The sequence below is a fragment of the Mycotypha africana genome, assembly GCF_025528875.1.
Source record: "Mycotypha africana strain NRRL 2978 chromosome Unknown BDF20scaffold_9, whole genome shotgun sequence".
In the NCBI taxonomy this organism is placed as follows: Eukaryota; Fungi; Mucoromycota; class Mucoromycetes; order Mucorales; family Mycotyphaceae; genus Mycotypha; species Mycotypha africana.
In genome coordinates, this window is record NW_026515733.1 from 295,609 (window position 1) to 308,966 (window position 13,358).

The following is a 13,358-nucleotide window of genomic DNA, read 5'->3' on the forward strand; positions in this document are numbered from 1 at the left end:
ATGTACATGTTATTTGAAATATGTAGAGTCATTTTTTTTTTTTTTTTTTTTTTGCTTGTTATGTTGCAAGGCTATAGAGAACCTTTTGTTTGGCAAAATTGCCTTCTCCATATATACAATAAAGCTTGGTCAAAGTAATGGCAATAGTAATACTATTCAAGTTTTAGAAGCTGCACCTCGAAAGATAGCAAAAAGAGAATGAGAATATTGGTTTCCCTTGAATTATTTATAGATCGTTCAACTTATTTTGCCAACGATGGATTACTGATAAGTTCACATCCATTGGCTTAACGGGTAAAAAATTAATATATGTAGGTCGTTAATACTACACAATATAATGGCTAAATTGAACTGATATCATTCAGTTAAATCGATATATCAAATTTTTGACGACTGCTACTACTTAGCTTTTTTGCCTCGCATTCCTAAGTGGTAGCAAAAATGTGATTTACTTTGGTAAGAGCCTATACTTATCAGTATTTTGTAAATGCTATGACTTACATAGCGTCAAGCTGTGCTTTGAAGGCTTTAGTGATCTCTGGACGTTTGATTTTTTGTGCAGCCGTCATTAAACCCTACAGACACAAAATGACGTTAGAGAGAACAGGATTGCCAAGCATCATCACAGGTACCGCCTAAAACTTACAGCCTCTGTAGTCCACTCTTCATGACATAGATACACATCATACAATAACTCGGATCCCTTCAATCCTCCTTCTTTGGCTTGCGCCAAAAGTGATGCCAAAACAGCTTTTCTAACATCATCCATCTGACACAATTTCTCAAATTCAATTCTTTTTGTTTCATCCTCTGTACTAAAAACCTTTTTTTCCAGAGCCAGCTGTCGAAGCACAGGCTCTGATACGACTGCTAAGGCGACAGGTTTAGCAACTAATGGATCAGCATACACGCAGATATTTGTCACATGGATACAGCTCTTGTAGATAGATTCAAGTTTCTCAATAGCAATATATTCACCGTTATTTAATTTAACCAGATTCTTCTTACGATCTATGATTGTTAATGTGCCATTTTCGTTCCATTCAGCAATATCACCCGTTTGCAGCCAATTGTCTTCAGTGATTGTTTCTCGCGTTATTCTGTCTTGTTTCCAATAACCTTTCGTAATGGCTGGACCACGCACCCAAACTTCTCCTTGAGGTTTGGGTGTATTCGTAGAAAAATAGTTTGCTTCAGGAACGTCAACCAATTTGATTTCACAGCAAGGGACAGGAGCACCCACAGGACCATATCCAAACTGTTCAGGTGCCATGATACAGCACATGCTAGAGTAAAGAAGCAGACATGAGAATCAGCGATTAGACGAATGACATCTCCTAATATATAAGCTACATGTGCATTTTGTGTACTTTACCCACAACCTATGTTTTATGGTGAGACGAAATGTTATCATTTTTAGAATGAAAATGAATGAATCTAAACATGAAACACAACTTTTTCACAATAATATTTTGTCTTTTGTACTGCTATTACTTACTTTCAGTCATGCCTTTTCATTTCCATCACCGGTGTAAGTACGTTGTATGAAAAAGTAACGTAAAAAAAGTAATAGGTACAATTAGTACGAACGAGACTTTCCGTACTTTCCAAGCTTTCTTACCATATCCACCAAGAATAGGGCACACTGTTACCGACAAAAACTTTTGTGTCTCAGTAGCTACAGGAGCACCACCTGACAGTGCGAAACGAAGACGACCCCCAACCTGCTCTTTTATTTTATTGAATACTACCCTATCTATAAACTTAGTTGGCAAGTGACGCTCCAATAACCAAGCCTTCGTAGCATAAGCCTTGTAAAACATCTTTTGGGCTTTGGGAGAAGCAGCTGAAATCTTCGCTAGAATGCCTTTTCGAATGGTTTCCCATACTTGAGGCACACCTGTCATCAAAGTAGGTCTGAACTCCTTAATGTCACCTTTACAGTTTCTCACAGATGAATCTGTTAATGTTCTAGCAGAAGCATAGCCAAGACTGTCGATAGGTAGAGATATAGATGAGTTAATGTGGCAGCCATCGAGAACTTCTGAATATACTTACGTTATTCCCCAGAAAACACAAACATTCTCTACGACGAACTCTAATACATGAGCTAGAGGAAGATAGGCAATCATACTGTCATGATCTGTTACCAAGTGCCCCAGAAGAGTATTTACACCACCAACTAAAGATCAAAACATTCCAAGTTTTTTTGGTTTTTTTTTTTTTGGTTTTTTTCGGATGAGTATATGCTTTCAACTGCCCAAATATGCCTACCTATAAGGTCGGGGAATGCGCTTATTTACCTGCAGCAACAATGTTTTTATGCGACAGCATGACACCTTTCGGATTTCCTGTACTTCCTGAAGTATACATAATACAACAAAGATCTTCGGGCTCGGGTGGTCTCGCTTCCCTTGGATGTTCCCTTCCTAGCTTGGCTACTTCATCAAGAGAAATAAGCCTTTGTCCTGCTTTGCCATCATTCTTGAATTGATGCACGACATCAGCCTTGGCGTCTCCACTATATATAATGTATTTCAAGGAAGCACATTTTGCTGCGACTTTCCGTACTACAGGAAGTAAATCTCCAACTGTGTAAATAGCCTCCACTTCTGTTTCATTCATCGAATGAAGTAATCCATCCTCTCCCAGAGTGTCGTAAGCTGTCACAATAGTCATATTCTGTGTAAAAGCGCTATAAGCAGTCAAAAGCCAATACATACTAATAAAGTGAAAAATAGGTATTCGGTTACGATATGTAACAGATGTACTCAACTTCAAAAAATCAATCCCCAACTTCCTTACTTTGTAGGTGAAAAAATTTCAATCTTTGATTTCTCTTTTAATCCAAGATTTATCAAGCCAGCACCCACATCATGAACAAGACGAATGGCCTCTTTGTAGGTCAGATAAAAGTACGGTGAAAGTTGAATGAATTTCCATATCTTCTTTTCTTTGACTTCTTCGCCTTGAACGTACTTTGTCACCTCTTTCTCTTCCTCAATGACCTTTTCGACTTTACGATAGCCGAACGCTTGTCTCTCGGGAAATTTCTTAGCACTATGGCTGATAACGTCGTATAAAGTATGAACATTATTAATGGGTACGCGAACAAGGGATTCTGGGCTAAGAGCAGATCTTCGAACACGTCCGCCGTTATTGAGCTTGTCAGGTCCCACTTCAGTTGAGAATGATTTCATCTTCTTGTATTGTTACTTGTATGGTACAGTTTCTATTGACAATGTTAAGATTGGATTGAAAGAAAAAGAAAGTGGGGAACAGAGAATGAAAGGAAAGTTGAGAAGAAGGAAGAAAAATAGGAAAAGACAATGACCAACCAACGAAACAATAATAACTTGTAGCAATGAAGAACGATACTCGACATTTCTTTTTCTGAACAGTTGCACAAATTCTTTAACGTAACATAAAAGCTTATACTCTTTATCTTTGATCCACTCTTTTAAATCATTACTCTTTACTTTTTGAGACGATCGAGTTTATAATCAGCGTTTATTGTTCTCTAATGATTTCACATGATATTCTGTAAGAATGCTTTTTTTTTTTTTTTTCTTTCTGATTCCCATTTTAAGGGAGAGTGTCCGTGCTTTTCAATAAATACATTCTGAAAGTTTCGCTTTGCGAAACTATCATTCTATTTCAAATGTTGTAGTTGTAAAATCAACGAACAACTGCAAGAAGAGGAAGAAGAGGAAAATAAAAGAACCACTCTACGAAAGTAGATTCAAGGATGTTCGGTAATTTGAGCATCCGTAAAATTCATCGCTGCTGTTGGATATGATAGAAAAAAATGTAGATGAGAGCATACTCATGAATGAAAGTATGTATTATTCTTCTGCAACTGGTCAGCAAACAGTAATCTTAACCACATGGACCTATTCCAAAGCAGCCCTTTTTTCTTTTTTCTTAAGTAGAATGTTGTATTCACGGTACAACGGTGATCATTTATCATTGGGATCAGATAATACATATAAAATTTGATAATGTATCCAAAGTGCTACATCAAACTAACTACAGAACGACCTCCATTCAGCCTTATAGTCTAGTGTATTATTACTTCGATGTCCGCTTGTTACTTTGACCTAATTTCCTCTGTTGAAATGTTATAGCTCAGTTGTGTAAATAGCTTTACACCGGTTAATATCCTCGTTCTCATATTTTATCATGTCACTATCAGCATTCTAAATGCACTTTTTTTATTGTATCTGGTCTAATTTTTACTGGTTTTTTCTTTTTTCTTTTTTGTTTTAATTTTTAGAAGCTTTAATATTGTCTGATAAATAGGGACTGAAATGAGAGCAACCTGAATAAATTTGTCGAATTCCTTGTTCCTTGTTGTAAACTTTTTAATAGTAATCTGATCCAGTCTTCACCTCAAGGTACACATTCATTTGTTATAGTTGGTTTCAAACATCAACATTAGTTTATCCGTACGTTCGTTTGAATTAAATAGAAGTATACATTTCATTTACGCTTCAATAATGTAGCAATTCTATTTGCGATGCTTGTTTGTCTAATAAAATGATAACGTTCTTAGTCAATGATTATGTACCTATTGTGTTTATTACTCTTCAGATGAGGTCAAAAGATCATTACTACGGAAGTTGAGAACATGTATGCTAGCATTCAAGTGCTTCAGAACTAATTATTTATCTTCTTTTATTAGATATTGTACATACCTATATTAGATGCAATATAGATAGACCTTAATAGAATGTATTCTCTACCTGGTTACGTAATCGAGTATTGTAGTCGTTATTTCACCGAACGCGTCGCTATTTTTGTGTTTGTTCACTGAACTACAATTTTTATTGCTGTTTATTGTCTGTCATATACAACATAGATGAAGCTAAAAAAATTGTAACTGCACCAATAATAGAAAGTGCCAAGTTCATAAAACGTTAATAAGACAAGGAAGAGGACAGGAACTCCATATAAACCGGCAAAATACATTACTGCCGATAATATAAATATACTATTACTTGAAGAACTTATCAGAGTTGCTTAATAGCAATTAAAAAAATTATCGTGCATAACGTGAGCATTGAACCAGAATTTTGAGTATATCTATTCTATTACTCTGAAACTTATTGTCGTTACTCTGCCATCTTTTGAAATGCCAAATGACAGCAAGAACAGTTTCACTATTGTGGTATGATCAGTTAAACACGGCTAAATTTGGAAAAGCCAAAATCGGACTATATTGATGCGTGATTGAAACTGATTGGACAGTACAATATCACGTGATATTACATAATTAACTTTTGATATATATATATATATTTTTTGGAATTTTGAAAAAGGGTTCTGTGGCGTAGTTGGTTATCGCGTCGCCTTTACACGGCGAAGGTCTTCGGTTCGAACCCGGACAGAATCATTTTTTAATCAATATTTTGCTTACGTAATGTTTTGTCCTGTCGTTTGCTTAGTGAATTAGCTTTAATTTTTGAAGGGTCTTCCTTATTCATTCATTTAGGTATTCATACATTTCTTATCTTGATGAAAGTTGATCTCGCATAGGGTCGACGACAAAATATTATTTTATACAGGATCAATTGAAACGGCGGAACAAAAGTACGCTTTCACATTTAAAATGATCAAGGGCGTAGAGACTGACATTCATTTAAGGCCTCAAATCTCGTATGATATCATGGTCTATCTATCCGTACATGTTCTTACTAAGACGGATTATTTGTTTACTATGGTTTCAGAACGGCGTTCTATCCCAATCGAAAGTTAATAGATAAAGGCTTGCGCAAATAGAAAGCCTTCAAAATTAGGATCAACCTTATTGAACACTCAGCAAAGTCTTCACGAATATCATGAAACGTTAGAATTGCCATTCATCCTTTTTATTTTCTTCCACCTCATTTATTACATATGCTCAAATGTCAGCCTATCATTAAGTAGGTGCTCGTGTAAGAAATAACTACAAGTATACGGCAATAGTTGCATATAATCAAATTTACTTATACTTAATGGTTCTATAGAGTGGAGATCCTTTACATAGCCAATGAATACAACGATGCTTAGAGTCTGCATCGCTTTCTACTCTCAGATTGTATTGTTGCAATATTCAATAAGACCTTTTTATTAGTTTAGTATGAATAAGAATTAGGATATCGTTACATTTATACAGAGCATATCTAAAGTTCTGTAATTTCTAGATTTTAATTGCTACTTTCATTCTCTGCTTCTGCATTTTCGTGAACATGCACAACTTCTTCGCGAGCATGAGCCGTCTCATAATTGTCAGGATTTAGTCGCTTACTTAAAATATAGGTTATTGTACCAATCAAAGCAAGTACGAAAAAGGTAATGTTAACTCGTAGTTGGAATGGGAAAAAGGTAGCGGATAAAGACCTGTTGTATGAAATAATGCAGTGTGAGAGACATTTATACAGAAGAACGCTTATGCATAACATTTTAGAGGTCCAACTTACGCTGCCCAAACTGTGCCGCAAATAGCCGGCCCAACTGATCGCATAGCACTTGCACAACCTAATAAATAAATATTGTCAGCTTTTAAAGAGGTAATTCTTGATAGAAATGAGTAACTACTTCAATGCTTACATTGAGAGAAACCATTGACTGCACCCAAAGCATCAACTCTCGGGCATGCATTATTAACCAAAATGGTACAACTTGTGAAGCAAATGGTATGTCCGATTGTCTTAATGGTCAAGTTGACGATTAAGCCGACCCAAACCCAAAACTTAGTATTCTGCTGACCATGTAGATCTGGTACGTAGTAAAGAACGCGAATGAGACCTTGTGACATGTACAGGAATATCATCGTAGCCAGCACAACTTGGAATATGCGCAGTAATGAATATCTTTTTGTTAAACTAGGCAGAACAAAGATTTGACCAATGATGGTTACTACGCCGGCATAACTCAATGCCATGCCTATTTCGTTTGGAGAGAATCCCAGACCACCATGCGATCGACTACTAGCTGTAAACAATGGAAATAGTTCTATAAATCATACCACAAGAGAAAAAAAAGTAAAGGGTTTGAATATCTGAACCAAACGATAAACCATCATAAATGCATAAATTATTTACCATCCATGAAAACCGCTTGAAGTGCAAAGAAACCATATGTAATGCAAATTGCTAACACAGACGGCGTAAGAGATTCCCTCAATGTAGGAGGAGCGACTTCATTATGAATTGTAGGTGTTGGTGAGTGCTTGACTTGAACAGATCCAGTTGTCGAGTTCGTCTTGAAAGTAGCATATTGTTGATCATTCTTTGATGTCGAGGTATTTAATAAAGCTTCTTCTTCATCGTTGCTATTTGATTTTTTCTCTTGAACAACATGTGTTTCTTCCAAAAAGAAAAAGCCAAATATAAGTCCCAGCAAACAGATAAAAGCTGATATAAAGCACGGTAGGAAATAAGGGTATTCAGTTAAAAAATCAGTAACAGCACCAAGTTGGCTGAAGACGTTCGGAAAGTTCGTAACAGGATGAGACAAGAAGCCTCCCAGCATAGGACCGATGATAGAGCCAAGACCATACATTAGCGGTAGAATCGAAAAAACGCGGGCTCTTTGGTGTGCAGAATAATCCATTGTCAATTCTGATACCATACTTTTAAGCACGCCTACGTTACCATTCTTTTGTGATCGATCAATATCAAAATATACTTTTGAAAAGTACGTGTGATCCTACTATAAACTTACAAGTAAACCACACAGACTACGCGATAAAAGCGCCCAGACGAATGATTTGGATAAACCAAACAATAAGATACTTGTAATTGTTCCAATCAAACCTTGTAAAATGACAGGTCTTCTACCAATTCGATCGGATAACATTCCCCAATGTATACCTTAAAATTCAAATTTCTTTTAGCAGCTCTTCAGCTTATAGTATCGACGACGATCAGCACGTTACCTGTTAAGAGCTGCGTAAGAGCAAAGCAAGACGTAATAAGACCTACATAATAGCCCACATTTTGCTCTTCTGCAATATGAAAGTCTCTAACCATCTATATGAACCACAGTGAATCTGTTAGTGACGTTCAAAAACGCATGCCTCACTTTTTTTCTCTTTCACGTCGTACCTGCACAACGAAAGGGAAAATAACAGTAAAGCAGATTGGCTCCTAAAATTTTGTAGAAGACAGAAAAAAGGTTAAATGGAATTATATTACAGAAATCGAAGAGTAGTTTTCAACATCACTGAAAGCAGATCTCTTCAGCGATCTGCATCAACAACCAAAAAAAAATAAAATAAAGCAGCTTGAGTAACTCACAGCGAAACGGCAAACAGCAATGATAGCAATTTGCCTCATAGGCAATGGTTTTTCTATTTTATGTGACATGTATATTAAAAATAATATGTAATTCTCAAATTCTTCACTTCTCTTTCATTGAAAATGTAAGAGAAAAAGAAAATTGAATCGTTCTGATTTTTGATGGTGAAACTTCGAACAGATCGGGACAAATTTCTCCCCATTCTACGAATAACTTGCAAAAAAGGCAACTTGACAAAGCTAAAAAGTTCGTGATGATCTAATGGTTTCAGAGACGCTAGTCATGTTATTAATGTGGGGAAGCAAAAAAAAGGTAATCCTCCGCATTGCAACGTTAACTATCCATGGACTCCGTCTAAAGTCTGCCAATGAGTAAGCATGAGCAGCTAAATAAGCTTTTGAATACACAAATCAGGCTATGCCATATTCCTTTTAAAACTAAAGCTAAGATTGATTCGACTATTGATTGATAAACATTGGGCATTGTAAATTTCAGTAATCAAATGTTTAGAATACACATGTTACACAACAGCTGTTTCTCTACAATGATATTGCAAATGGATCTTGTGGAATGATATAATGCTTTTTAATAATGATGTACGGTTTGAGAGATGCGATTTACAAGAAGAAAAATCGAACAGAAGCGGAAAAATTGAAAAAAAAGAGGAATAGGTTATTTAGATGTCGCGGCTCAATGTTGCTTGAGCTTCAGGAGTGAACAAACCACGTCCAGACAAAAGATCAACAAGAGGACGGTGAACCATCCACCAAGCATCCAAAGGCTTTCTGTTCTTCATATCTGTGACAGCAATTAATTCAGTCACTGGACGATAAGTGACACAATTACCGGAGAGACCGACGACTACAGCAGATTCCGTAGCATTAGTAAGTTCAATGGGAGCAGGGCTCTTGCTGCGATATGCTTGATCAAGTGCATATGAGGTGTGTTTTTCAAAGAAGTCAATAGAACATTTAGCAAGACGTGTGGCTCTGATACGATCCATTGGGCTAGGGTTAACACCTTGTTGAATGTGACCCAAAACAGCTGTACGAGAATCAAATAGAGCATGACCTTCATCCTTCAAGATGTCGGAGATAACGTCAGTGGTGTAAGTCTTGCTGACAGTCTCATTACGCAAAATAATTCTTCCTTCTGATTTATCAGCAGCATCATCCATATACATAGCCATTAAGTGACGAGAATCGGATTGAAGACGAGCAAGATTGACACCTTCTTCAGGAATATAAATTGTGCTGGCACCACTGGCTAAACCAGCTTCAACGGCGAGATAACCGGAGCGGCCGCCTTGGACTTCAACAATAAAGACACGACGACGAGAAGAACGAGCAGATTGCACAATAGCGTCGCATGATTCTACAATAGCATTCAAAGCTGTATCGGAACCAAGAGAAAAGTCTGTACCAGGCACATTATTGGATACAGTAGCAGGAATCAATGCAATAGGGATGTGAAGTGCTGGATATTGCTTACGAGCAGCCTCAAGGTTGATAACGGAAGAGAAAGCTTCAAAACCACCCACGATCATGAGGGCTTGAATATTGTGCTGTTGAATTTGATAAGCGATTGTACCCATATCAGTATTTTCACCGGGAACGGCACGGTTGGTACCTAGTTCAGAACCGCCTCTGTGTGTCCAGCCATCTACACCGATCCAAGTAAGCTCTTCAATATTGCCACGAGCCAAACCCGGGAAACCGTTATAAATACCAAAAGGCTTATGGCCACGATTAAGACAATAACGAACAGCTGTGCGAGTAGCAGCATTCATACCACCAGCTGGTGCACCAACGTGAATAATACCAACGTTCAAGCGACGATATTGAGGAATGGACATCGTACTATCATCCATGATGGTTGATGCAGTGTAAGCCTCGTATTCATCAGCAAATTGTGGATCACGAAGTTCCATAGCGCGTGCAAAGTCCTTCTTAGCAATTGAGTCAGCAACTTCATGAGTCAACTCGACCGCTTTCATGAGAGGACCAGTTGTAACCTTATTGTTGTTCATACCAATCAAAGGAGAAGGTGTTTCAGGGGTAGAATTCAAAACAGCATCTACAGCTTCTACACTTTGAATGGTAGCTAAAATACGGTCAAAAGCGGCAGGAGAGCCACCACGCTGAGTATGACCGAGTGTTGTGACACGTGTATCAAGACCAAGACGCTCAGAAAGAATATTTTTGATATCGTCAGGCCTAATAGGTTTCAAGTTGCTGTCTATGGCACCTTCAGCAACAATGACAACAGTCTTACGTTTTCCGAGTTGACGGTGACGATGTGCAACGGCACATAAGGCATCTCCCCAGTTTTCATTGGGTGGACGTTCAGGAAGGAAAACGAAATCAGCACCAGTTGCAATACCAGCGGCAAGGGCGAGCCAACCGCAATGGCGGCCCATGACTTCGACAACAAAAGCACGAGAATGAGATAAAGCAGTGGTGCTAATGGAGTCAACAGCCTCACAGATACGGTGAAGCGAGGTGACAGCGCCGATGGTAATATCAGTGGAAGACATATCATTGTCAATAGATCCAACCAAACCAACAATATTCAAATGCTTATAGGCATCGGATTCTTCTTGAGTAATTTTACCAGTCTTCAATAATTCTTCGTTTAAGCTATTCCATTCTGAACGGAAAAGATCTGCGCCAGTCAAAGAACCATCACCACCGCAGACAATGAGTGCATCGACACCGCTTTTAATTAAATGGTAGGCACCTTGGAGTCTACCCTCGCGTTTTTTGAAAGCCATACATCTAGCAGTACCAATGTTTGTACCACCCTAATAATCAATGTCAGCTTATCATTACCTTATCTAACAGATTTCCTTACTTTGTTCAACTTACAATGCTGAGAAAACCACGAACATCCTTCCATTCCATCTTCTTGATACCATTGTCGACAAGACCTAAATTATGCGGTAAATTTATCATTTACGGGGCCCTATAAACTCGTACAATGAATTTTTACCTTGATAACCCTCGTAAACAGCAAAGACTTCACAACCCTTGGAGATACCATAACGTACAACAGCACGAACACAGGCGTTCATACCAGGTGCATCACCGCCAGACGTCAAAATACCAATTTTCTTACATTTGCCCATTCGCTGACTAGCCTCCTCAATCGAGCCAGGTCCAGTAAGTGGTGTATCAAGAACATTGGGGAATGCTGGTTTGTTTGTGAAAATGACTGTATTATTCAAAGGGTCGAGTGCGTAAATTTCAATGAGCTCAAATGTGCCACTGAAAGATTTTATAGATCTATCTTGATAAGGGCAATTCAAGGTGTCTAGTTGAGCCTTGACAGCCTAGAATACAGACATGAAACCATCTCATTATACTGTTCCGATCTGTTTAAGTTGAAGTCTAACATCCTTTGGAGATAACTTACTGCAATATCAAAAACAGATAAAGCCAAGGCTGTTTCATTTAATGCCCAATCTTCCTTATCGTTGGGTTTTTCGCGAGGCTTGGCGGCAGCGTTCAAGACTAGGCGAATATTGACATCTGTTGTCATAGAATGTTCACTAGAATTTAGTCTCAACCAAACATCCTTTGCTTCTGTTTCTTTTTTAGAGTTTTTGAAAGGCTTAAATCCAAAAGCCTTATAAAAAGCGACTGATTGCTTCAAGAGCTCCTCGGAACTTGCTGTATAAACGATATGAGAAGCACCTTTAACCATGCTGTTTGATAGTCGAACCCAACGTTAGAGACAATATGAAGCGTTATACTATACTTTATTTCTGTATAACAATAACTGCAATACCTTTAAAGATTTTTTTCTCGACAATAAGCAAAAAAGAGGGAAAGAAAGAAACAATACTGTAAAAGCTTGCTCACGTCATTTTGGTGTTTCGGTTATTTGGGAAAGGTTTTACATGATTTTTTTCAACGTGACTTTTGCTAACATTGCACACTCTTCGGGCCTTCCGATTATGTGTACCACTACGTCAGTGCGTTTTTTGCATTAACGGACACTGTTATCCGAGTTATGGCATCAATTCTAATGTATAAGTAAGCAGCATAATGCTTGGCGATGAAGTTCTGGCTTTTTTTAATGAAATTGTTACGGGCAAAGCTTTGTAAACTCAAAAACAGCATCTGCAAAATCGTCAATGAGTTTCAATAAAAAAAAAAAGTGACGAGAAGGATGTTCCCGTTGCCATTCTATCAGGGATACTCAAGTGTGACAACACGAACATACAGCGTTTGCTCCATTCCGCGCGCCATTCTTTAGCAATAGACGATTTATCTTTCCTACATAAGTCAACGATAGCGAAAGCGAATGTTCAAAAGGAAGTATGATACAGCTGAAGACGGAGGTCCAAAATTGCAGGGTAGGATAAAGATTTTGACCTGGATTCCAAAAAATTTTGACAGCTTGGCCTCCTAACGATAGAGTTTAGCCATACTCATCAATTGAAAAAAAAGAGGATAGTGGCTCATTATGCAGTAGATCAATATCACTCAGAATTCACAAGCGTGTTGTGCTACAATTGATCGGAACTGTATAATCGACATAGAATGCTAACCATTTAAAGCGCTAAGCAAGAACACGTCCACCGGCCTATCGCTACTGATTAGTTGCGCTACTATCATTATAATGTTGAAGATTTGCTCGATATTATTCCTCATTGGTATAAACGTGTGGAGAATAGTGGCGATAAAAGCAACTGCAGAAAGAGAAATTAACGGCGGAGTTTTTACCCCCCCACTCTCTTCTTTTAATGTGTTAAAATGAGTCAGAGAAGGAAGGTTTCCCTTTTGGGTTATTTTCCCCTTTCTTTCTTTTCTCTCTCTGCCTGTTAGCGGCCACTTCTAATAGAACCATGGATGCCCAACAAGTACAAGCGACCTCAACTCTGTTAGAGAAAACAGAGAATAACCTAGCTGCACAACCGCTATTACAGAATAATGAAGGGTTCAGTCTGCGTCATCAAATCAATGATTTAATATTTGGTTCGGTAAAAAAGACAATAGATGGTTTGTCATATTATTTTGATCTGCAAAATTGTTGATTCGGTCCATTTTTCCTATTTCATCTGAAGGTGG

The 13,358-nt window shown here is 37.8% G+C and overlaps 3 protein-coding genes and 1 non-coding gene across 4 annotated transcripts; 1 reads left to right on the forward strand and 3 right to left on the reverse strand.

The window, feature by feature from the left end:
- Positions 1–182: 182 nt before the first annotated feature.
- BDF20DRAFT_684545 (uncharacterized protein) lies at positions 183–3,532 on the reverse strand. Its single transcript, XM_053076025.1, has 9 exons — positions 2,806–3,532; positions 2,304–2,722; positions 2,059–2,182; positions 1,622–1,992; positions 1,499–1,510; positions 1,376–1,382; positions 647–1,286; positions 502–575; positions 183–425 (listed from the first exon to the last, which is right to left on the reverse strand). Exons 1-9 carry the CDS (start codon positions 3,198–3,200, stop codon positions 404–406), a joined length of 2,064 nt encoding a protein of 687 aa, XP_052933303.1. The 5' UTR covers positions 3,201–3,532; the 3' UTR covers positions 183–403.
- Positions 3,533–5,321: 1,789 nt separating this feature from the next.
- BDF20DRAFT_t130 lies at positions 5,322–5,395 on the forward strand. Its single transcript has one exon. It is a non-coding gene; the product is annotated as a tRNA-Val (tRNA).
- Positions 5,396–6,083: 688 nt separating this feature from the next.
- On the reverse strand, positions 6,084–8,426 carry BDF20DRAFT_885028 (major facilitator superfamily domain-containing protein). The gene is made up of 8 exons (XM_053081905.1): positions 8,283–8,426; positions 8,091–8,132; positions 7,922–8,015; positions 7,708–7,856; positions 7,086–7,641; positions 6,592–6,996; positions 6,462–6,519; positions 6,084–6,381 (listed from the first exon to the last, which is right to left on the reverse strand). The coding sequence occupies exons 1-8, from the start codon at positions 8,349–8,351 to the stop codon at positions 6,189–6,191; spliced, it is 1,566 nt and encodes a 521-aa protein (XP_052933304.1). The 5' UTR covers positions 8,352–8,426; the 3' UTR covers positions 6,084–6,188.
- A 533-nt stretch (positions 8,427–8,959) lies between these two features.
- On the reverse strand, positions 8,960–11,410 carry BDF20DRAFT_825453 (6-phosphofructokinase; the record flags this gene model as incomplete). The annotated part of the gene is made up of 3 exons (XM_053077980.1): positions 8,960–11,086; positions 11,151–11,212; positions 11,275–11,410. The coding sequence occupies 3 exons, from the start codon at positions 11,408–11,410 to the stop codon at positions 8,960–8,962; spliced, it is 2,325 nt and encodes a 774-aa protein (XP_052933305.1).
- Between the last annotated feature and the right edge of the window lie 1,948 nt (positions 11,411–13,358).

Excerpts from the sequence above, each read along its gene's own strand:
- BDF20DRAFT_684545 (XM_053076025.1), bottom strand. The coding sequence starts at position 3,200 with ATGAAATCATTCTCAACTGAAGTGGGACCTGACAAGCTCAATAACGGC. Across the intron at positions 2,183-2,303 it reads TAAAAACATTGTTGCTGCAG|TTGGTGGTGTAAATACTCTT; the intron begins GTAAATAAGCGC and ends TTTGATCTTTAG. Across the intron at positions 576-646 it reads AAGAGTGGACTACAGAGGCT|GGTTTAATGACGGCTGCACA; the intron begins GTAAGTTTTAGG and ends TTGTGTCTGTAG.
- BDF20DRAFT_885028 (XM_053081905.1), bottom strand. The coding sequence starts at position 8,351 with ATGTCACATAAAATAGAAAAACCATTGCCTATGAGGCAAATTGCTATC. Across the intron at positions 8,016-8,090 it reads TTTTCCCTTTCGTTGTGCAG|ATGGTTAGAGACTTTCATAT; the intron begins GTACGACGTGAA and ends TGGTTCATATAG. Across the intron at positions 6,382-6,461 it reads TGCGGCACAGTTTGGGCAGC|GTCTTTATCCGCTACCTTTT; the intron begins GTAAGTTGGACC and ends TTCATACAACAG.